At 38.7% G+C, this 23,381-nt stretch overlaps 1 protein-coding gene across 16 annotated transcripts in view; it reads left to right on the forward strand.

Moving 5' to 3' along the window:
• LTBP1 (latent transforming growth factor beta binding protein 1) overlaps positions 1–23,381 on the forward strand; it is a 201,462-nt gene that overhangs the window by 172,027 nt on the left and 6,054 nt on the right. For 10 of the 16 annotated variants that reach the window (XM_038176452.2, XM_038176453.2, XM_038176456.2 and 7 more), the window contains 5 exons: positions 4,260–4,442; positions 5,803–5,889; positions 9,086–9,214; positions 10,533–10,673; positions 13,049–13,219. In XM_038176452.2, coding sequence (XP_038032380.1) covers positions 4,260–4,442; positions 5,803–5,889; positions 9,086–9,214; positions 10,533–10,673; positions 13,049–13,219 — 711 coding nt within the window. The remainder of the gene's footprint in view (positions 1–4,259; positions 4,443–5,802; positions 5,890–9,085; positions 9,215–10,532; positions 10,674–13,048; positions 13,220–23,381) is intronic. The other 6 variants (XM_038176455.2, XM_072035662.1, XM_072035664.1 and 3 more) reach the window with 1 other exon arrangement.

Genomic DNA, 23,381 nt, shown 5'->3' on the forward strand with positions numbered 1-23,381 from the left:
CTACCCCATATTGTCACGTACAAAGAAGAGTAATTGTGCTAGGTTTGATTGTGTAATTCCCCTTCTGTGTGCCCTGCCATTCACAAAATGTAACAAACAGTTAAGAAGGAAGAAAAGAAAAAGGAGGAAAGAACTAGTTACTGTGTTCTTCTATACCTCTATGTGCCTAAGAAAAGAAGATGCTTGTTTTGGATTATTGAGTATTCTGATTTATTCTTTAAAAAGATTTCTAAGGTCGTTTATTATGAACTTGTAGCAAGTACCAAGCTGAATGCAGTTAGAGTAATAATCCTTACTAAAATTTTTAACTATTTATGAATAAGCATACGTGAAACATATCAGCAGGAATCTGACCTACGTACAGAAAGGTCAGTAAGCTGAGAAGCTTGGATTACAGTTTAGGCTATCAAAGGATTCCAGTGAGAGAGCTCCTCTAAGCTACTCGGGCCCACTTAGGGGCCTGCCTACAGCTAATTTAGACATTTTCTCATGGTTACGTGAAATGCAATCAGTTATTTAGGGCGAGATGGTTAACGGTATTTTACTAAGATTTATAGATGAAAATCATAGATTTGGTGTCCAAACATGGTATGAATCCTTCCTAGACTGGTTTGTATTAAAACAAAATAAATCCCCTTCAATCTAACCAACTACCACCATGAAAAGAAAAAAAAAAAAAAAAAAAAAAAACACACTACCAATAAATCTGATCCTGAAGCTTCCACAAAACTAGAAATTTTGTGCCTGAATATAAATTCTAACCTTCATAAATTCTAATGTTTTGCTTTAAGACTTTAAAGGAAAATCCTCATGCTTCTGTTATTTTTTTCACAGTGGTATGTGCATGTTTTTCTAAGTTAAATCACAATCTGAGTTTGTCATGTATGAACATGGTCTTAGATAACATTTTAAACATGGAATTCCTGAGTTGTGTGTATACATGTCTCTGGACATACACCACACTTGTTACAAGTTGTAGGTTGCAAAATGTGCAGCTAGTTGAGAGATCTATAGGAGTGCACCCTGACTGTAGGCACATACCAATGTATTTTTACTGTGTTTTTTAGAATCAAGTTCAGAAAGTATGTTACTCAAGCCGCTTGCTCAGTCACCAGAGTATTTGCTGAGGTTTTAGAAGTCATAAACTTGTTACGGTGATTTTCACTTTAGAAACCACCTGACTGATTCCAACAGTGAACAAGAAGCAGTGGTATAGGGTTACAATATTTAAGGTCCCATCAGGTCTCTATATGTGGTAATTTTTGTTTGTTTATTGTTTTGTTTTGTTTTTCACAGATCACTGTGATTTAGGCCTTTACTAGGCAAATATATGATTGTGCCTAAGTCTAAGCCTATACTAATATCCTGATCATCCACTGAATCCTATGACACTAAGGCACATTTTTGCATCAGTCACATTCTGAAATACATACAAAAATGTTGGATCAAAGTTATATTAAGGGATATAAATCTGTTTCTAATTAGTACTTCATAGTGCAGTCTAGCAACACCTATATAGAAACTCTCTTCTAGGCTGTTAACATAACAGTCATATCAATAACCTGATAAAACTATGTTACTTTACCAGAGTGGAGAGAAGAGTAGAGAGAAGGGAGAGAGATTTTACATTTTCTTACAACAACAAAACACCTGAAAGAACCAATTATATGAAAAAATAAGTATCAATTTCCTATCATATTTGGTCAAAAGATTTAGTAAAACTACTTTCAAAAACAGCCAGTTAGCTAAATGGTTAATAGTTAATAGTGTATGAAAGAAGTTATAAGCTTGTAGACACAGACTGGTCTTGGTTAAAAAAAAAAAAATAATAAAGATTTGTGTCTCATTTGCTTTCCAAACATTCATGACGCCTGCTTGACTAACCCTCAGTCACAGCTGTGTAAACAACAGACTTTTAAGCCTCTGAACAGATAATGGGAGGAGAACCCGACACATCATATGTAAAATGGGAATAAACAATCACACGAGGAGATTTCCCCCTTCCTCCTGAGGCAGCTTCTGCTGTTCTCTCACTGGTAAACAGCGTGAAAATCGCCGTGCTTTTTCTCCTGTTTAAGCTTTTGGCTTTGATTCAGTTAGACAGATGGCAAATGGCCAAGGAAAATGTATAATTTGGTGGCTCGAGTACCGCTCTCTCACCTTGGAATAACAGATTTAGTTCAGTTGAGTTTCTGTGACACACGATAGCCTTAACTTAGTTCCTATTGGATAGCAGCTGATACCACAAAACCACCGTACTTTATGAAATTCAGCACATTATGGAAAATTGTAATTATCTGATGAGGGGAGACCACAGACTAAACTAACAGAGATGAAATAAGCACTCAGCTGGGTGTTTCCTTTAATGTACAGCTTAGTTATACTGGCAAAAGAGCAAAGGAAAATTTGCCTTGTAGGTGGCAACATTGTACTAAATTTGAATGGAGGTGTCTGCCAGCCCCTCAATCTCCAAAAACAGACACAGTCACTTTTCTGAGGAAAATAGAAATAAATCCAATTGTCTGTTTGGAATGAGAAGCCCAAAGAACTATTACACACGTTCATTCTATTAAAGCGCAATAGTAGGCAATCATACTGGCATTTTGAAACCTGCTTTTCTCAAAATGAATCTAGTATTTGCATGCTCAGTAAAGTTGCCTTGCCTCATCAGCTCGGGGAAATGAGGGTGGGCAGGGATAACAGGCTTGAGGTAATGAGCTGGAGTTCATCCAATTCCTTCCGCATCTGTTGGACAATCACAATCACCACCTTCAAGTTCCCACCTCACAGCCATTATTTTTGATGTGGATGGGACTAGAGAAAAGACCCATTCTGTATCTGGCATAGAGAGCCTGAGCTTTACCTCCATGAGACAGCCAGAGGGAGGAGCAGATGCAGTGGTACTCCCAGCTAGGCTGGCCAGCCTCAAATATTTTCTTAAAAAGAGCTGCAAGGCAAAGGTGGAGTATGTGCCACAACTGTTCGGGTCTTACTGCTACTCTGGCATTTTGAAACAAGCTGTCACTCAGGTGTAAAATAGCTTTAATTCCCACCTGGACACGTGTTACTGTCTGCTGCTTGCTATATTGTGCAGCAGGCTGAGAAGAAATGAACGAATCTCAAACAACGGAAAATGATACAACACGCAATAATTTGTAGTAGGTTTTTATGAATATTTCTCAATATTTGTTAAGTGCTAGACATAAAGAATTTCCCAAAAGAAAAGGAAATGAACCAGTCACCTCAAAATTTATCTAAAGCTCCTGAACAAAGTTTTGGTTTTGATTAACAAATATAAGCAACTCTGTTACATCATGGATGGCTTATGAAAAGTTTTTCATATTCATTAGGTTTGAATAACAATCCTATGTGATAGTTTCTACTTCTGAGCTCTTGCGGAGAACTTTTGTGGAACTGCAATGTTAGATTGGCAGGATTCTGCACATATAGAAGCTTTAACTATGTATTTCTTTTCAAACTCACTCCTTCGTGTACTTAAGGAGCATCTTGTTTAGACAGGTCTTTGACCATTAATAGGGTTTGTTTGTTTGTTGTTTGGATCTATGGGAAAAGAATATTTTACCCCCAGTCCTTGCATTTACCATCAGAGGACCCACTGAACTGCAAAAGGCAGAAAATACTATTTCTTGGCTGGGTGCCTGTAAAGCCTATTTTAAAATAAAGCACAGAGTCAGTTAACTCAACATCTGCATTATATTCTTCTACTTACGATGTGTTTCACAGTTACTTTTGTGAAAATCATAAAAGACCTTGTTTTCAAGTGTGGAGTGTGGTTTCTTTCCAGTTAAATTAAAAGGAAATATTAATTCTTTTGAGAATCCATCCTTTTCAGTTTGCATCTTAGCTCCTTTATCTGTAAAATGAGGTTGTAAGGTTTGCTCACCTCTTTGAAGGGCTTCAAGATTCATACATGGAAAGCATCATGTTGGACGCGATAGTTAGGTACTTAAGCATGATAGCAGGTAGTTTCATGCATCACTTGAAAGTGAAAGAAGTGCAAATGTGAAGAGTTCCATTTTCGGTCAAGTTGGAGAATAAGTCTGGAAAAGAACTGTTATAAATTCCTATCATTCTTACTAAGAACAAAAAGTTTAAACCAAAATTTGTGCTTAACTGTTTTCTTAACTAGACAATGCTGCTCTTCACTGTGGTGAACTTCAGGGGTATTATGGCTCTCCTGATTCTCCTGTAAAAAGGATGTATTTCACATGTTATCTTACATAGTTATTGTCTTTTAGAATTGCCAATAGAGGCCGATCAACATGAAGATGGAAAGAAGGAGTGCTACTACAATCTGAATGATGCTAATTTCTGTGACAACGTGCTTACGTCTAATGTAACCAAACAGGAATGCTGCTGTACTTTGGGTGCTGGCTGGGGTGACAACTGTGAAATCTTCCCATGCCCTGTCTTTGGAACTGGTAAGAGGAAGCTGTCTATCCATTTGTAAATTTTGAAGCATTGTGTTTATGCTTTGCCATCAGAGAAGGCTTACCCATTAAATCCCATATTTTGTAAAATATAGACATGACTTATCCGGTGGAGACTTTCACAGAGGAAAAGTCAGTAGGAATACTTCATATCTGGTGTAAATCCATTGGCTTCACTGCAGTTACCCTAGAGAGAAAAGTGCCCTGTTACTGGGCAACATTATCTCCAACTGATTTTAAACAAAGATGGATTGTCACAAAAGGTTTTTCCAGATGCTTTAGTGACATTTTAGTTAGATTTTTCCCACAAGCTGGAAAACAAAGGTAACCATTACAATGTTTTTGAGTCTGCAGTTAATCTTTGTACTGTTGTTTCTACACCACTATGAAATACTGATGTATATTATGACATTAGTTTTACATTTTGCTACTTACTGACCAATACAGTTAATCATGTTGTCTTCAGACCATTGTTTAATCTCTAAATATTAAATTAGAAAAACATAGCCATACTATAGTTGTCACAAATATTGAAAACAGTACTTGAAACATAAACAATGATGGCTGAAATTCAGTATCCAGCTGGAAGAAATCATGTAAGAGAACATGTGTAAACTTTTTGGGATTAAACACTAAAAATTACTTTTCACATATATGTATCATCTTGTTTAGTTCCTGTTGTAACTGTAGTTTAAAATCACTAAAACTGTAGTGAAATGTGTTAAGAAAAGATTCTCTCTGCTTGGCTAGGATTACTTGACTCTGTAGAGCCTCCAAGATGCTTTAATTTCCTTCTGTAATTGACACCATGTTCTCCTGTTGCAGTTAATTAGTGTTTTCCCTGTTTAAGGCCTGAAGAATGTGCAAAGGGGCTTGTATCTCAGTTGGGGTATGTCTAGATTGCAGCTTGCAGTATAGCTCAGAAAGGCCCATGCTAGCTTTAATTAAGATAATCTGGCTACTGGTATTGTTATAACTGCAGAGCACCATGAAACACAGCAGGGATTATATTCTCCTGCCACAAAGCAAAGGGAAACTAGTTTCCTTGGAGCTCTGTGATGTTTGGATTCCCTAACTCTGCTTTTCAAAGCTACCTCTGCAGACTCAGAGGAGGGGAAGGTTGGGTGGTAAGTGGATGGTTGGACGAGATGATCTTGGAGGTCTGTTCCAACCTTTATGATTCTATGACCAACATCCCCCGTTTATCTAAAGGTGTGCATGACTGCTTGATAGATGTGAATAAGGCAAAAGATTTCCTCAGATTTCTCAGACTACCCTGAAACACACATGTAACACATGTACACAAGTAACTTTCTGAACAGCATATGTTTTTTCTCTCCTTCTCTCCTAGCTGAATTTACTGATTTGTGTCCTGAAGGGAAAGGTTTCATTCCTTCTGGAGAATCATCTTACGGGCTTCTTGCTGAGAATTACAAAGGTCAGTACTGACTTGTATTAAGTTTAATTATTTCAGAAGTTCTGGTAGTTGATTGACTAGAAATGTGAGCCAGCAAAGTAAACATATTTATTCAAATTTTATAAGGTGATAAAACCAGCTTGTGATATGAAACGTTACTGAAAATCACTGTTTGATGGACAGTTAGAATATTAATTGCACAGTCTCTGTAATATTCTGGTTTAATTTATGGTAAGTGCTACAGACCGTCAGAATAGGTGCTGATTCTGCAAACCTCAAATACTTATTTCCATATGAAAATCTGTGAATGCAAATCTGTAGATAAATGAGTTGGGAGAGAGAAAGTGGTGTTAAACATTAGACCTACAAGTGAGGATGAATATAAAAACTGAAGAGAATTGCAGCAATGGCATTTTCATTACAGAACTTCATGAAATAATTACTGAACAAAAGACTGGGGAAATGTGAGTGATAGAGACTGTGGGTGCGGACAAAGGGGATTTGGCATCACTAAGAGGAAGAGTTAGATCAGTGAAATTCCTTTTTAAGTTTGAGAAGTAGCCATCCATATAAATAATTGGTGAAATTATTTTTCCTCAGCATATGGTGTAAATACACTGCATTTATTAGCTAAAATTAAATCAACATATTGCCTTTGGGTTACATAGTAGTTACAGTATCTTAAAAAAAGTATACAAATTTTATATATTTGTACCTACTAGAATCACTCTTTTACAAATCAAAAACTTTAGTAGAAGTTACTGTGTATTCACATCACATAAATATGCAGTAAAAATTGCTATTTTAAAAAGTGTAATATTAGTATAGGCATATTATCACATGGTTGATAGATAAACATTTTTCAGAGTTGCTTCTGGCTAAATGACAGTCAGACCTAATTCTGAGAGATGACAAAAACTGGTAGGACTGAAAAGACTTTTTTCCTAATGATTTTTATGTGTACTTTTTTTGAACTACCCTTCCTCACTGACTAGGACACTGTTAGGTCAGTTTTCCTATCCAGTTACTGAGTTGACCATGGCTAAGTTCAGTTCTCTGCCCTACTTATATCTTTCTGTGTTATTCTCATCAAGTATTTATTTACACCTTGCCTTGCTTTTTACAAAATGAGGAAAATTCTACTTCTTTACCTTGCAGGAACTTGAAAAAGATTCTAAAGATTATAAGGCACTAATACACAAATTCATTCAGACTCATGTGGGTGTTTAAATAGGGTGCTCATGTAAGACCTCCACTCTCCAGAGGTGTCTGTTTGTCCTCCAGCTTAGATGGGGTAAAAGAAAAAGCGTCATGGGATGACGGCAGACCTGAGATGGATGGCAGCAGGGGCGAGTGTTTGCTAGGCTGACAGTTTATGTCTAGATGAGTCAGGACACTGTCACAGAGCTGCTCTTGAGGGACCTAATATTCTCTGAGAGTATTTCTATTCAGGGATTATTTAAGTGTGTTATTTATCTCTATAGAGATTTCTGTATAATCTTTGCAATGGGGATTTGGGACATGCTGTGTGCACAGGTTGTCCAAATGTGTCTAAGACAAAATCTGCATTGATTTTGTGCTACCTCAGGGTTGATAATATCTCTAGCTCCCATAAATACTGAAGTGTGGAAATACTGCATCTGGAAATATCTTCAACAAATCCTTGCCATAATAAGACTTTTTCTGTTTTCAATAAGTTTATTTTGTAATAACCTTAGGAACGGCACAGAGGACAGACAATAAATGGACAAGTACTTTTAGTAATTTGATACTTCTCTGTTACACTAACTCATGTTTCTGTTGCTTTTGTCTGTAAGCTTCTGCTTGTAGGACCAACTCCTATTTTCTTATTTGACATTATCTATCAGAAGTAGAGTCAGCTAGCCTTCCTTGCATTCACTCTCAGGTTCTCCCATGTTTCCCCAGACACATACCCTTGTTCCATTGCAAAAAGACAGATATGCAGCAAATAACATTTCTATTTAATCTTTGCATTGTTCTTGCTGCTAAATGGTCAAGCTTAACAAAAAATATTTGATGATTGAAGCCGCTTAGTGGCTTAGTCCCCAAAGAGGGACTATAAAGATAAATAGCTTTATAGCTCTTTCAGTTCTTCTGGGGAAGTAAGCATTTGAATAGTTCACTTTTAAAACTTCTGTAGAGTTGGAAATGACAGTTTGGGGCTAAAATCTATACTGCCCCAGAGTAAATGGTGAATAGTCTATAGAAGGCTGTGGAATGAGACAGTTGGTATTGAGAGGAGAATCACACTCTGCTTTTTTTTTTTTTTTTTTTTTTTTTTGCCATTTTTAATACCAGCCTAGTTTTAGCAGAATATTCTAGCAAATAGGTCTAGCAAATGAAAGTAGGTTGGAAAAAGGAAGTGAATGGAATTCCAGCAGTAACAAATACATAAATACAAGGCTGGGAAAAAATGTGTACAACTGTGAAAAGGTATGTATGAGCTGGCATACAGTTGATGTGAAACCTCCCTGAAAACGTTTAGCCTCATTTGAAACTGTGATAGATCGTCAGCTGTCACTTGGTGGCTCTAGTAGCTGCAGCCTTACATTTAGCAACAGACACAGTTATTCCTATCTGGTGGGAAGCCTCCATGAACTATTTTACACAGGTCTGAAAAACAAAGTCACAAGCAGTACATATTTGAGGATTCTCCACCACGCACAGCAGTTGCCAAACTGCATGGAGAGAGAAAAGCAGTCACAAAGTCCCTAAGCATAACTGCTTAGTTAGTTTTGTAGTTAGATGATGTGATTTGATTAGATTCATGGTGGGAATCCCATGGGTAAAGCAAATAATATTGGAAGATAGAGGCCCAGACATGGTCTTAATATGTTTTGCTTGGAGCTAAGAGTGATGTGGTACCAAAGGGAAGATGGGACCTGCAGGCTCTCCCACTGGCACAGGCTTTGCTCTGTCCTGTAGGCAGTTTATCTACTGTGTGTGTGCCACAAGAGTTATTCTGACAAGGGAAAGTCGTGGTCTGCCAGTTTTCCCTTTTCCATGCTGGCTGTCTGCATACCATTACCTCTTCCATACCATGTTTGTTTTTTCTGTGGATATCAGTGCTGCTGGGGCCCTCTGTTTACAGTATTGTTTGCTTAAACGAAGACATGTATAGGCTTTGTTCCATCTTGCTCCTCTGCATGGCCTCATGCTAATTATGATAATGCAACTTTTAATGTTTTCTTCACAGATGCTGATGAATGCCAGCTCTTTGGACAAGAAATCTGTAAAAATGGCTTCTGTTTGAATACGCAGCCAGGTTATGAGTGCTACTGCAAACAGGGCACGTACTATGACCCTGTTAAGCTCCAGTGCTTTGGTAAGTTTATTTAAAGTGGTCTTGTCACTGTAATGGTATGCAGATGGGCAAAACAAGCAGATTTGTACAGCAGAATTCCCATCAGAACTGCGGTACACCCAGTAAGGGGAGGAACACAGGGCCTCCAAACTCCTGTAGTAGCAGCTTTTAAAGAGGCACTGGGTCATTTCCCTTCCCGTCTGCTTGGCTGGGCAGCAATTCAGGCTGACATGGCAATGGCATGTAGAGCAGAGTTTGCTTTATTTGCTTCCTTTTTCAGCAAATTGTTCGCAGGAGCTTGCATCTCCAGAGCAGTCCCTTGTGCTCCCTTGAGTGCAAAGCATGGAGCTGCTACCAGCCTTTAGGCAGGCAACAGAGTGATTGGAGGTGGCTCCCTCCTTATATACATACTGCTGCTTCACTCTGCCAGCTGCAGTTTAGCCTTCTGTTCTTTGTACATGGGGCGAGCAGTGAAAGACAGTGTGTTGTGAGCCTACCTTACACTTAGTAAGTGTGCTGTTTTTAGTGTAATACATCAAATTAACAGAGGTATTTTTTTTCAAGGACAGATTATTTTCCACAAGGAGTTAACATGCAATGTGAAATTACAGTTTCCATCACTGATAAGTTCAATTTAGTCTGCAGAACCTTGTACTCCTTTGGTTCAGGTATTCAACTGAAAACTGTTCACAACCGTGACCCTGGCTTTTGCTTTGTAAGCAGAAAACCACACATAATGTGCACAATAGCATAATAAAAGGAAGTAATTTTTGCAACCACAATAATAGTTTAAGGTTATTGGGTTTAAGATTATTCTTTACAAAGGTTGGTTGGTTTTGTTTTTGTTTTCTGATTTAATTTAAGTAAAATGGTCTGCTATTCCCTTTGGGCTAAATCTCTGCTTTTCTTCTCCAACCCAAACTAAGGAATAGAAGTATCGTAGCCAGATAAGTCAATCCTTTCTCCCACTGAGCTCATGAAAACTCTCGGAGATCATGCCTACCTCTAATGCCTGCTGGTACTGTCCTAAGGGGATAGGAACCTGGGAACCAGCTGCAGCTGTGCTGGATGCAGGATATGCCTGGCACTACTACCACAGCAAGCCTCCTCATCCAGATGCTCCCTAGTTTTTGAGGATTAGAGGTCAGCATCCTGCTGATCTGTCTGTCCTTCTCCATGGGCACAGGCAGGAGTTTGCTGCCAGCAATTGATATTTGTGATAATTAACAGAAGACATGCAGGGAAATCTGCTCCTAATATAAGAAAATATAAACACTGATTAACACAATGGGACTGCTTTGTGCTGGCTTTCCTTGATACATTTCCTTCCATTTTAAAGACACGGATGAATGTCAGGACCCAAACAGCTGTATTGATGGCCAGTGCATTAACACAGAAGGATCTTACAACTGTTTCTGTACACACCCAATGGTTTTGGACGCAACAGAAAAGCGGTGCATCAGACCAGCAGATTCAAGTGGTATGACCCCATTATATATATTCCTGGAGTGAGTACACCTCCACGAGGTGGTGCTGACATGGCTACAGAACCCAGTAAGCTCAGACTGGGCTGTTTTGGATGAGCCTAGTCTTTTTTTCCCAAGAGGATTTTGGAAGGCAGTGCTTGAACCATCACCTGTTGATCCAGAAAGCATCATGATGTAGGATTCCACAGGGTTCCACCTTGCCAATAGAGACAGGAGATTGTTGGAAGTATTAATTGAGATCAGGCTTGTGCTGGGGAGTCTTCAATTGCTGATTCACTAGCTCTGCATCTGTCTCTTCCAGCCTTGTAGGTAAAGAGGTGTAGCCTGCCTGATGTCTCCTGGGGTTTGGCTGTGGGCTAACTCTGGAGATTCAATTCAGAGTGAGTGCATGCTTTTACCAAGGGAAGGAATAAAACCAGGAATAACAGGGTATAAAAGAAAATAGCTAAAATTATATCTGTGCTTTCAATTGATTAATGTTTTATGTATATCAAGCTCATATTTTCAAGCTGTGAGCTGCAACGACACTATTTAAATAAAGTTATTTCTCGTTCTTTTTATTTCAGCAGATGTTGATTTCAGAAAAAAAAAAAGAAAAAAGATACATATTCTGAGAATCTTAGAAACATTTCAGAAATCCAGAGCATTTCACAGTCTGTACAGCTTAGTCTATGCCACGCTTAACTTTGGAAGAAACATTATAATGTGTTTGATAAATACTGGCATTGTATAGTCATAATCCAGACCTCTGCTACCTTCTTTGCATTTTCCTCAGATGCTTCTGTGAAAAGAAATGTGAATACGGACCAAATGCCGCTTTAGTCACTCCAAATTATAGAATTGTAATTTTGAGGAGCAATATGGTCATCCTCTTGCCCAAAACGGTGAAAGAATTACAGCACTTTTATTGTTCAGTCTTCAGTTAAACAAAGCAAGAGCAAGATTGTTCTTTGGCTTCATCTAGGATTTGAAGGAGAATGTAAGGGCCCAAAGGGTCTTCCATCATGCTACACTGGGGCCAGTACAGCAATGATCTTCTCACCCAGCTCAAAGCACTCAAACCTTGTATCACCACTGGCACTGTCCTCCCTACCACAGAAGAGGACACAGGCTGGTTCCTTTGCTGCCAGCAGAATTTGGAGTTGGCTGCAGGGAACCGCTGCTGCTCATCACTGTGTGTTCTGGCAAGTCCTTAGCAGAATATCTATCTACATTCTGGTAACCTTTGCACTTGCAGAACAACATACTGTAGCTTTCAATTCTCTATTTACCCATGCTCCACTGCATCTTGTTGCAGCATCATGTAAAAATGCAGTTTAAAACATTTGGCCAGACAAAACAGACTCCTGGTTTGTGACAACACTTATTTTTCATTGCATGTTGGAACAAAATCAAAACCTTTTAGATGTTTTTACAAAACAATTGTGCTGCAATGTTTACTTCCCAAGTAGAAGATTAAGTTTTCAGTTCCTCTCTCTCTGATCAGCAGTGATCAGAGAGTGCTGGGACTGGGAATTGTTCCTACTGAGAAATTTGTCAGAACTAGTATGCCTCTGAAATATTCCAGCTTTGACAAAAATACATGTTTTTGTTCGTGTCTGTAAGAATGTGACAGTAGCTCACAGCAGTATTCTGTCTCTAACAATAGCTATAAGCGGCCGATTAGGGACCAGCACAGCAGATAAACAATGCTTCTCCTCACCCTCCCCAGCACTCTTCCAGCCTCCGGCTGTTTTCAGCTGAGGGGATTTCCTGAGTCTGAGGCAGTTTGTGTGCTCAGTTATTGGGAATCTCTTCCAAGTATTTGTCCAGTCTCCTCTTGAGCCCATGTAAGGTTTTTCAGCTCTGCCCCAGCAGTAACAGCTCCTTCTGTTGCCATTGCCAGCCGTATAAGAAAAGCAAAATAACAATTTTTAAAGGGTTAAACTCCTGGATGGAGTTTCCCAAATATCTACCTCCATCCTAACACTGTTTTTGTAGAGCTGTGCAAAACTTCCATGAGAGCAGAGCTGAGTCAGTGTTAAGCGTTCAGCACTGACTACAGATTTAGGAAGTTTTCGTTTTTGGGTATCCAACCTAATGTGCTTTTAAATTGACCTAATATTGCCACTGAAAAATCAGAACATTTTAAGATTTTTGCAATGGTGAACACTCAAGGAATGAGTCACGAAGCATTTAGAAATGGTCATGACTTCTAAGCTTAAATTTGTATTTAAAGAAATTTGTCTAGTCTTGGATTCCTGAGAAATTAATTAAAATTTAGTTAATTTAGTTAATCTCTAACCTCTATTTAGAAAATGTTGTGTTAGCCAGTATCTTTTTAAATAACAGTGCTGCAAAGATAATGTAACGCTGTCTTCTCCATCAGAACAAACTGAAGAAACTGAGGTCTACCAGGATCTTTGCTGGCAGCATCTAAGCGATGATTTTGTTTGTAGTCGACCTCTGGTTGGAAAGCAGACTACCTACACTGAGTGCTGTTGCTTGTATGGTGAAGCCTGGGGCATGCAGTGCGCCTTGTGTCCTATGAAGGAGTCAGGTAAGGAAACGGACATTTCAATTCTTGGAATGAATTCTGAAATACTTCATCAATTTAATCCCTTGAATTTATACTTAGGCTAATATCATAAGAAAGAATAAAAAACCCCAAACCCTTCAAGAAGTAATGGAAATTGTGCTCACTAGTTAAGGGAAGTCATTACAGTCCAGATTTTAAAAATGTAGCTACTTTAATTTTTTGACATTTATGGGACCCATTTCTTTCAGGTGGATCTGTCAGTGATTGGCAATTAGGACCCTGGTGAAAATAAGAGGTCATTTTAAGGGTAGCACAATTCCTTACTGTGACTGACAAATTAAAAACTACCTCTGAAAATACAGACACAGTTCACATGCACACACACGCTAATAACTCAACAAGCTAAATAAATGTTTCCAATTTTTTTGCTGGCATTATACATACAGATGCATTTTCAGTGTGATGTTCTGCCAGGCTGGATGCAAATAGATATGTTTACCTGATAAGGATTTGCTGACATGTGGTTTAGAATCACTAAATCAAAGAAAGGGTTGTTATTACATGGTTATATGCTCAATTATTGTGAAATGTATAGATGAGCAGTTTAAGATGAGGGAAATGGAGTACCAGTAAGGACCAAGTATTTTGGAGCACAAGCTGACTAACAGTCATATTTTTAGATGATTACATTTTGTTTTAGCGTTTAGAAATTAGACATTGTTCCAAGACACATCAAGTAGAAGCTGTTTCTGTGGTGACTACAAAAGCTAAATGGACACAGAGAGAAATGTTGTTATTTGACACCTGGACTCTTCCGTGAGCTGCAGAAAGGAGAAGAGACCAGTTGTATGTCACTGTGCCTGAGATGATGCTTCAGTACCTTTAACAGTTCTGGTATGCAGAGTCTGGCACCATACTAACTTGTGTGCAAGCAGTGTAACTTCATCGCCCATATAAATTATTTCAAGGCCTAGTTTGGATGTAGCTTTCTTACTACAGGGGTGTCTTTCAGGAATACAGTTTTCTGGGTAGGAGTAGCATGCTGCACTAGTAAAGCATTTTATTCTGATCATACTGGATTTTTATTTGGGCACATGTAACCATCATGTCGTGGCTATAGCTCTGCGTGTTCCACTTGTAGCAAAAACCCTGGAGTTAAAACTGCATGGAGAAGCTCAGCAAAGTATTAATATGGTTGTGCTTGTGTCTTCTTGGGTTTTATGTTTTTATAATTTACTTGCAAGGTCCTTGAACCTGCTCATATATGTCTTTGCTTGTTTGAGTTTGCTTTGGAAGTACAGCAACCAAAAAAAGTCTGATTTTGATGTTGTTGGCTAGCGTAACTGGTTCACCCCTGAAAGAGACTGAAGAATAAAAACAGCATGACAATAGCTGGATTTATAAGATATGGAAATCTCTGAAATATCTTTGTCAGAACAAATCTTACAGGAGGACATTTGCAGACATGGAATTACTACACCTAACAGAATAACAATGGAAATGGAATTAAATAATGAAATGTTAAATATCCTGAGAGAAGTACGAGAAGCTGTTTCTAGTAGAGAGAGTTCAAGTAGGTACTAGATGTAGTTCTGAAGATTTCTAGCTAGTTAAATGTAAATTAGGATAAATCTGAAAAAGAGAAGAGAAGGACTACCAGAATAGTCAAGCTCAGTCTGAAAACATTTAGGCTTGACATTAGATGGGTTTTGATCCATTCAGTATCCACATGATTCTGGAGCAGCAGCTCTGTGACAACAGTGGGGTGCAGATCCCAACTAGCTCTATGAAGGAACTTAAGCAATTTGTTAAAAAAATGGTGTGAAGGATCATGACGTGTAACATGATACTAAATATCATTTGGAGGATCCTCAAAGCTGAAGAGCGTTATGTTGGGCATTAAATTCTTCATCCTCCAGACTTGATCATTTTTATGCAAAGCTTTAATGCACATTGAAAAATATCTGCTTTAAATGAAACTATAAGGCATATTTTGATTCCAGATAATTTAAGTCATTATTACAAATTGGAATACAGAGGGTTAAAAAGAACAAAAACATTGAATTTTCAATATGTCAGAAAAAGCATGTATAAGCTTACATTTCGTAGTATAAGTGGTGTATGCTCATGTGTCCTCTCACGTATGTGCATATGCACACACAGAAACCTGGAAACTTCTGTGTTTTCAGGACCATTAACCAACAAATATTTGAAGCTGACTGAACTGAATAAATGATTCATTTGACATGTCTTCAGTTTGTAGTGCTTAAAGTGATATCATTGGCTCGAAAGAGTGCTTTCACACCTCCAGGCCAGCAGGTCACAGGTTCAAGTCCTGGCTGGGGAACCTGGAATTTCTCCATTTTCAAATACTTGTGTATTGTGTTGGCCAGATTTACTACCGAAGGTGTTTGCTTACTTCCCAAGTTAGGGGCATTCTGAAGATTTGTGACACATGTTAAAGAAGGTCTGAGGATGCAAAAAGTGTTATCACTGGAGGAGTTTCACCATGAAATGGGTTAGATTGTAGAAGAAATTGTTCACTGATCTGTGGTTTCTTTTTACCTTGTCTGTACTCTGTCCATGTAAGATAATTAAGATGTTGCAGTTAGAAAGATACAGATATCTTAATCTTGTGTGTGAGGATCTAGATGTTGCATTTAGAAGGAAATACAGTGCTACAGCCGTGAGTGATACATCTTCAAGTCCCTTCTAAAACAAATTAATGTTTTAATAACTTGTGTCCCAGCTTTTTTTGAATGCTCTTTCATATCTCATTACAAGATCTCAATTTCCCGTTTGAATAGTATCCAGCATAAAATGGGTGGGAAGATAAAGGGCTTATATAAGAGTTGATCCATATAAATGAAAAAGAGATCCAGCCATTCATCAGCATGAAAATTGAATTTATATATTGCTTGCATTTCTGAAAACTACTAGTGGGAATTAGATGTTCTGGTGCCTAATCAAAAAAATCCCCTTGAAAATAACACTAAATATGCAGAGCCTGAAACAAGAATTAGCACCAATTTAAGTATTGGAACTGAACAGCAACATCTTTCCAACAGTAAGGCCAGTAAGTGTTTTGGTGACACCATCAAAGAACAAACTTAAAATGCTAGTTCAAAATCCTGATCAAAATAGTGCAAACGTCAACTGCAGTGACGTGATTGAGCACATCTTACTTGTACTAACAATTTTGCAGGGTAGGCCTTCTTGTCATTAGAAGAAGGAAGCAAGGACAGATGGATTTCAGTTACATTGGTTCTAACATTGCAATCTTATGATATCATTATATTATAGATAAAGGCTTTCACGGATTGTATCCAATACCTTAAAGTTAGGTACTGAGAAGTACTCTTTCTGGGATTACTGTGTTCTTAGACTGAACTTGCCCAAAGAACTTTTAGTAATTATCTTTAAAAAAATCTCTGGATTTCTTAATAACCTATTTGGGGTTTTAAGTGTCATTTGTAATCTCTAATAATTGACACATTGAAGAAGCTTGGAAACTTGGATGTTTTTTGTTCTAGATAACGAAAGCAAAGCATCCTTTCTTCATTGCAACCATCCTCAAAAAAAATCCCGTTGGCCAACCTGCCTTCAGAAGTTCTGCTTCCTTGTTCAATCTACTGTTAGTGTTGTGAGACCCAATAGTCTCCATATGGAGCCCATGCTCTAGTAACTGGCAACAGGACAGACTCCAATGGGTTTAGCAGCTGAGTCAAAATATCCATGCCAAAAGAGCAATGGGCCAAGACTGAAAAAATATGGAATCTAGAATTAGGCCATACACATCTCATGTTAACCTGAACATGTAACACCTGCGTTAAATACCTTCTGAGTCTCCTGAAGCTCCTGCAACACCCTTAGAGGAATGGATTTTACACAAGGTTTATTGCTTCATGGTACAGTAAATTTGAAGGGAGGAAGATACAAGTGAGAGTTAGCAAATGTTGAGTAAGGTAGTGTGCCAGGGTCCGTGTTTAATTTATGGAGACTGTCTGTTTTTATATTTGTAAAATGATCTTCAGGAACCTGTCTTGGAGTTTGTTTTTGTGATGTAGTACCACCTTTGTTTCAGTAGATCCCGTAGGATGCAAAGAAGTGGAACTACTGCCCGTGAACTAAAGATATACCAGTCTGTTAAGGGGGATGATGTCATCTTCCCACCCTATAGGTAGCTGCCAGGAAAAGTTCTGATATGGAAAAAAAGTGGTAGGACTTGGGTTCTGCATTTCTTACAGACATTTGAATAGCTATTTAGTGAGGATGAGGATATACTACTGCATCTATAACTAAGAACTTCGTGGTCTGACTACTAAAGTAATGTAATGGAGACATTCTCGAGCAACTGTAGAGGATACCACTGTTCAGTTTCAGTCTTATACATACATTTCACTCTAAGTTTTAAGGTCTAGTAGTTTGTGGTTGCATGTTTTTATTTAAAATGATTTTTATAAACATTTTATGTTTAGATGATCTGCAGAAATGACAGCAGTACAACTCCAGTCAGTAGATGTTACAAGAGATGATACCTTCCTGGTTTAAAGTATCCGTGGCCATGGCGGGAGGGTTGGAACTAGATTATCTTTAAGGTCCCTTCCAACGCAAACTATTCTCTGATTCTATGTTTTCTGTAATGAAGAATTACAGAATGAACTGCTGCATATTCATGCTGCACTTAAAAGTTTCTCTTTATCTCTACCCTAGCATTTGCAGAGCCCAGACCAGGAGTACTACTGAGGGTAGGGGATAATGTGAATTGTCTGGGTTGCTACATAATGTAGGATTTCTCCTGGCCAATTTCACATTTTCTTTATACAGAAACCTGCGTGTGTGTTGGCCGTACCAGTTTTCTCTTCCATCAGAGAAGAGAAATAGGCACCCTGAGGGTTAGATTCCTCTGACCTATTGTAGACATCTACTTAAGGGTGAAATAGAGTCTAGACATAGTTGTGTCTTTCAGTGGGCTAAGAAGGAGCACTGGATGATGAACTCAGGTGCAGACCCTTGGAGGTGTCTACATGTGGTGGTTGAACTTTACCCCCTTCTGGCGGAACAGATTGTTTGGGTTGCATTCTTGTTGCATGGAATTTTGTGTATCCTTTGTAAACAGTGAGTTAGTTCTGGGCTGAGCTTCCATATTATGAGAACATGTTGTTCCCTCTGAGTTCTGGCTAATGTCACTCATGAAGATCTTGAAGTACAGGGAAAACTGATGTGTGTAAATGATGAGTTTCCATCTGTACTCTTTCACGATGGTAAAGATCAGCAGGGAGGCACTGAGCTGATTTCTGGAGACCATTGTTCATCTTTCCATTTAGGATGGCATTGTGCCTGCTTCCTTTCTGGTAAGGATCCTGGACAAATGAATTACCTTTTGGGCACAGAAATAACAGCGATCGGGTCTTGAATATTTAAAGTCTTATACTCAGTTGTGCAGATTTTTGGCTGCTTTCATTTCCGTTGATGATTTTTGATGCTTTTTCTGAGGTCTAGCAGGGATACACAGAATAGCTTTGGAAGGGTTTTTCTCATGGAACCTCACATTCCAAGCACACATTTGAGTCAGCAAGGAGTCAGAAAGCCATTTGCAAAGCCATGGAAGAAACAGCTTGACTCTTACTACAACTTTTAACCATCTCCCACAAGCAATAGGAGAAAAACTTGTTTTAGGAAATTTGAGCAGCTTCAGTTGAAGAACATAAGGTGACTTCCCAAAGGTTTTAAAATAATCAGGTTGGTACCTCCTCCACTTTTAACAAGAATTTTATATCCATTGTGAGCTTTCCTCAGCAATTTCATTTAGAGTTTCTCCATTCAAAGACATGAATATCCATCCTTTCTCATGAAAAAGTCCTGTAAGACTGGTACCTTTCCCTTTTTTTTTTTTTTTTTTTTTTTTGAGTCCCAAGAGTTGTAGTATATGTACAAATGCTGTCCACTACGAACCTCATCATATTTTATGAAGGATATTGATGAAATTATCTAAATTATCAAACAGCACAGTCTAAATGTAGAGCAGAAATATTTCAGCTGTGGTTCACAGATGATGCAATCTCCTGAGAGAGCAGAAACTCAGCCTATTCAGACTGATGTCCAGAACCTCTGATTGGGAAGGGACATATATTACATGTAATAAATGCTTTCTTGGCTTTGTCTGTCTCTCCGGTGATTTCTTACATAGCAAAACTGTTGCATTTTTAAATAATTTGAAGGAACTGCCACGGTGTTGATAGCCTTGGCTCCTTTTTTGTATGTGTGATGGTGACAGTTCTGAGGAGCTGGAACAGAAATAAAGCTTGCTTTATAGGCAGGAGGGAGGATTGGCTGTGGTGCATTTGTTTCATGGTTTTGTCAGAAAAAAGCTTTTTTAGTGTAATATTTCATTGCAGATGCATGAAATGCCGAATATGTTTTCCAAATAGAGAGTTTAGAATTTTTAGGCCTCCAGGTGAGAATAAGGGCCACACAGGCCTGTGCAGTTACAACAATATACAAATGAGATGCATATTTGCACGGCTGCACTTGTGCTAATAAGCACCTAAAAGCGGTCAATCCTTCCAATTTATGTTTTGTCGTCTCATCAGCCTAGCTTTCACCACCAATTATGGCTAACATCTGTGCCAGTACGCATGTGCATCTAGCTGTAATCCCATAACACACTTGTTTTATGCGTACACATCTGCCTTAGAAAATGTCCTTTACATTTTTGGAAGCCTACATCAGCTTCCTTTTATAATAACTGTCCTAAATTATGCAATAAACTATCTCAGTGCTTCATTTGCAAGTTACGAGAAAAACACCGAAACACATGGGGTAACATAGACTAAATCATATTAAAAACAGCCCTTCTTCCTCTATAACTGCAGTTGTATTATTACTGATCACAGCCCAAAGATGCGCTAGCAGAGAAAATGAATCCCTGTTAGAAAAGTTATACCATTGACTGTCATTACAGAAGACACTTTATTATTTTACATGAAAGGCTATTTTGAAAGTCAACATTAATTTCTGTGGCAGCTCAAATGTTTTTGTCATTCAGGGGTAGATACAGCTTTTTACTTGCTCGCTGTCCCCTTACTGCCTTCTTGATGCACATCTCCTCTTGTCATCTCCCTAGGGCAGCGTTGGGCTGCTCTGTCATTTGTATACTTGCTGCAACTTTCCATGCACTATTTGGGCTTTTACCCATGAATCCAGTACTCTGTTCATTTAATTCTCTTCCCTGGAAAACTGTGACCAGTGTAGCGCAGTGACCCAAAATGTACTATTTTTATTTTGAGCTGTAAGAACATAGCACAGCAAGGGTAAAAGTTTAAAACAACAAAAATTATATGTACACATCTGTTTTGCCATAACTTGTTCTATCATCCAGAGGGGGAATCTAATGGGTTTGTTTTTACCAGCATCCAAGTCTCTAGCTGACCTTAGTTCAAAACACTGGTTCTCATGATTTTTCCAGAATGCGTCCCTCCTAATGCGTTTCAGTCTTTGTACTCTCCTCTCTGCCCACCCTTTTCTTTGCTGGAAAAAAAAAAAAAAAAAAAAAAAGAGAGAGAGAGAGATTGTTGTTATTGGTCCTGAATTTCTTCTGCTCATGATTGCTGCTGTTGCTCTCCATGGGTTTATCTCCTGAGCACCTAGGAGCTGAACCAAGGCATTATAAAAGACAAGAGAGAGAGTTTGCACTACATACACAACTAAAAAGAACATAGTGTATTCAAAGACTATTATAACTTCAAAATCATCACAGTATGTATCAAAACAAGCACATAAATTATAAATAGGTAGTATAGGCATATACATTGTAAAGTGACTTTCTGTATGAAAGCTACATGTACGGATAATGTATAATTTATTAAAGGATCAGATTGCATTAACAAATAGTTAATTAAGTATAACAGGCTCCAAGAGGTTAACAGACTATTACAGTTACAACAAATACAAAGTTTACAGCATGCGCTAAAACAGCTCTTCATCGTTTTGTAGCCACTAATTTACTTATAATGAGACCTAAAAATGCAGACATTCAGAATGTGACTGGCAAAGGACTGGTGTGGCAGGAAACAAGCTTCTTTTGTCAACATTTCTTTATTCTTCTTTAGATAATAAACAACATTCCATGGGCAAACACACAAGATAAAACAGTCTTGCACAATCTTCAAATTATCCTACTGTCATGTACACGAGATCTCCAGCACTATAGATTTTCAGATGTTCTCGGACTGCTTCCTTCAGGAGGAAAATTTCCACTATTGTTTTTATGAAGAGCAAATCAAGCAGAGAGTAATCTGAAAAGCCAGTTTCCAGGTTCTGTGCAATCCTTTCCGTGAGGTCATGTTCACCTGGAAGAAGTAGCGATCCCTCAGACCCACTTGCCTTGTCCTCTTGCTGTTTGCTGACTGGTTTTGTTTGGTCATTTCTTTCACACAAGCCAGTTGAATTAATATTTTGTAGTAGTGCATCTGTGAGAATGTACTTTTACACTTCTGCACAGCTTTTGACTGTGTGCGTGTCAAAATTCCTGAGCGCTCTAAGTAGCTCAACACAAAACAATGGAAGGGTCAGTCTGAGATGGTAACCTAGCTGTCCTCATATACGGATGTGATTTGGGATCAGATGAGAGGATGTAAAAATACCGGTGCTGCTGGTGCTATTAGACAGCTGCTAGAACTGTTTGTGATCATACGGTGGGAAGCTATGCATTAAGGGAGGTAGGTAATATGTGTTATAAGTTATTTTCTGATGATGGCTTTGTTTCATTTGAGCGTCTCTGTTTGCAGTGTCCTTTTTCACCAGGAAGAAGGGAGGGTTGTCTAGATAGTGTATAAATATATTCTGGAGGGGCAAAACAGAGGAAATCACTTTGCACTTGGAGCAGAAGGTGGTGAGATGTACAAGGATTTCTAAGTTCTGTGGCAAGTTCATTTTGCAGACTTGGACAGGCACCCGTGACAGTTTTGCAAAATGCAGACAAGCTTTGCCCTTAGAGCACAGGGTCTTGCTCTCAAAAGAGCCAGGTTGTTGGCCACAGAATTCAAACAGACTTTTTGAGCACCTCATTCTTTTTGGTACAAAATGAAACCATCCCAGGTGAAGGAGATACGTACAACCTGTGAAAACAAAAAAACAATACTGGGCAGCAAGTGGGGCTGTCCTCTGGACTGTCTAGAGGCAGTCTGGATTTATCCGACTATTTGCTGTCTGGGACAGTTCAACACAGCATGAGGTTTCTGGCTCTGTAACCATCTGCAATTCTTGGATTTTGTATCTGCTTAGGGCTTTTTTTCCTCTCTCTCTTTTGGTGGTTTTCTTTCCCGTCCTTGCTCTGCCTGATTCTCAGAACACCAGGCAGTCTTCACAGAATCAGATGCTAAGTAGTCTGTAGCAAGTGTAAAGAAGCACCTGGATTGCTGTATTTTCATAAAGTTTCTATTTTCAGATAAATTGCCTTGTATATTCTTTAGTAAATGGTAATGGATTTAAAAAAAAAATCAAGCTCTGTACACCAACATTTCAGACATGGGCTCTGACACCTCGAGCAAAGAGTTTGGTACGTTTTAACTTGAGTAGTCTAGAGCTATAGGGGAGAGGCAGAAAATCAGAGAGTAACTATTTCATCTGTGCTTTTCCCCTTGCCTTGACGGGTTTGCAGCCAAGGAGACTTTCAACAGCATTAACACTTAAGCCTGCGGTTTGAAGAAACAGTTTGCAGAGGAGCGTGTGCTGTTTTGGAAGGGGTTTTATTCTGTGATTTCTTCAGGTTGGCTGGCTGTGCCAGAAATACGGCCCCACCTGCTCCAGTTTGCTTCCTTTAGGGTGGCTTCTGCCAGCACCCACTATGGTCTGGGGGAGCTTTTATTATACCAGTGAGGGCTGTAACTGCAGCTAGCCTTGGGCAGGGGTGCACTGGCGGTGGGATACACGGCATCCCTCTGCTCAAGGCAAGAGCAGACCAGAAGAACATGACCCATAACTTTTGGTACGGTTATTGACTCAAATCTATCCCTGGTGTTATCCCTATTATGACTTAATAGTCTGTATTTGGCTCGTTACATTTTAATGACATCCTTCTTGAAGAGAGACTGCTTTGTGGAAATTGCAGATTTATGGTGTTTCTAGGAAGATAAGTTTATTTCCAGCTAATACGAGCCACAACACACTGGGACTAATGCAA

This window comes from Anas platyrhynchos, chromosome 3, assembly GCF_047663525.1.
Source record: "Anas platyrhynchos isolate ZD024472 breed Pekin duck chromosome 3, IASCAAS_PekinDuck_T2T, whole genome shotgun sequence".
NCBI classification, from domain to species: Eukaryota; Metazoa; Chordata; class Aves; order Anseriformes; family Anatidae; genus Anas; species Anas platyrhynchos.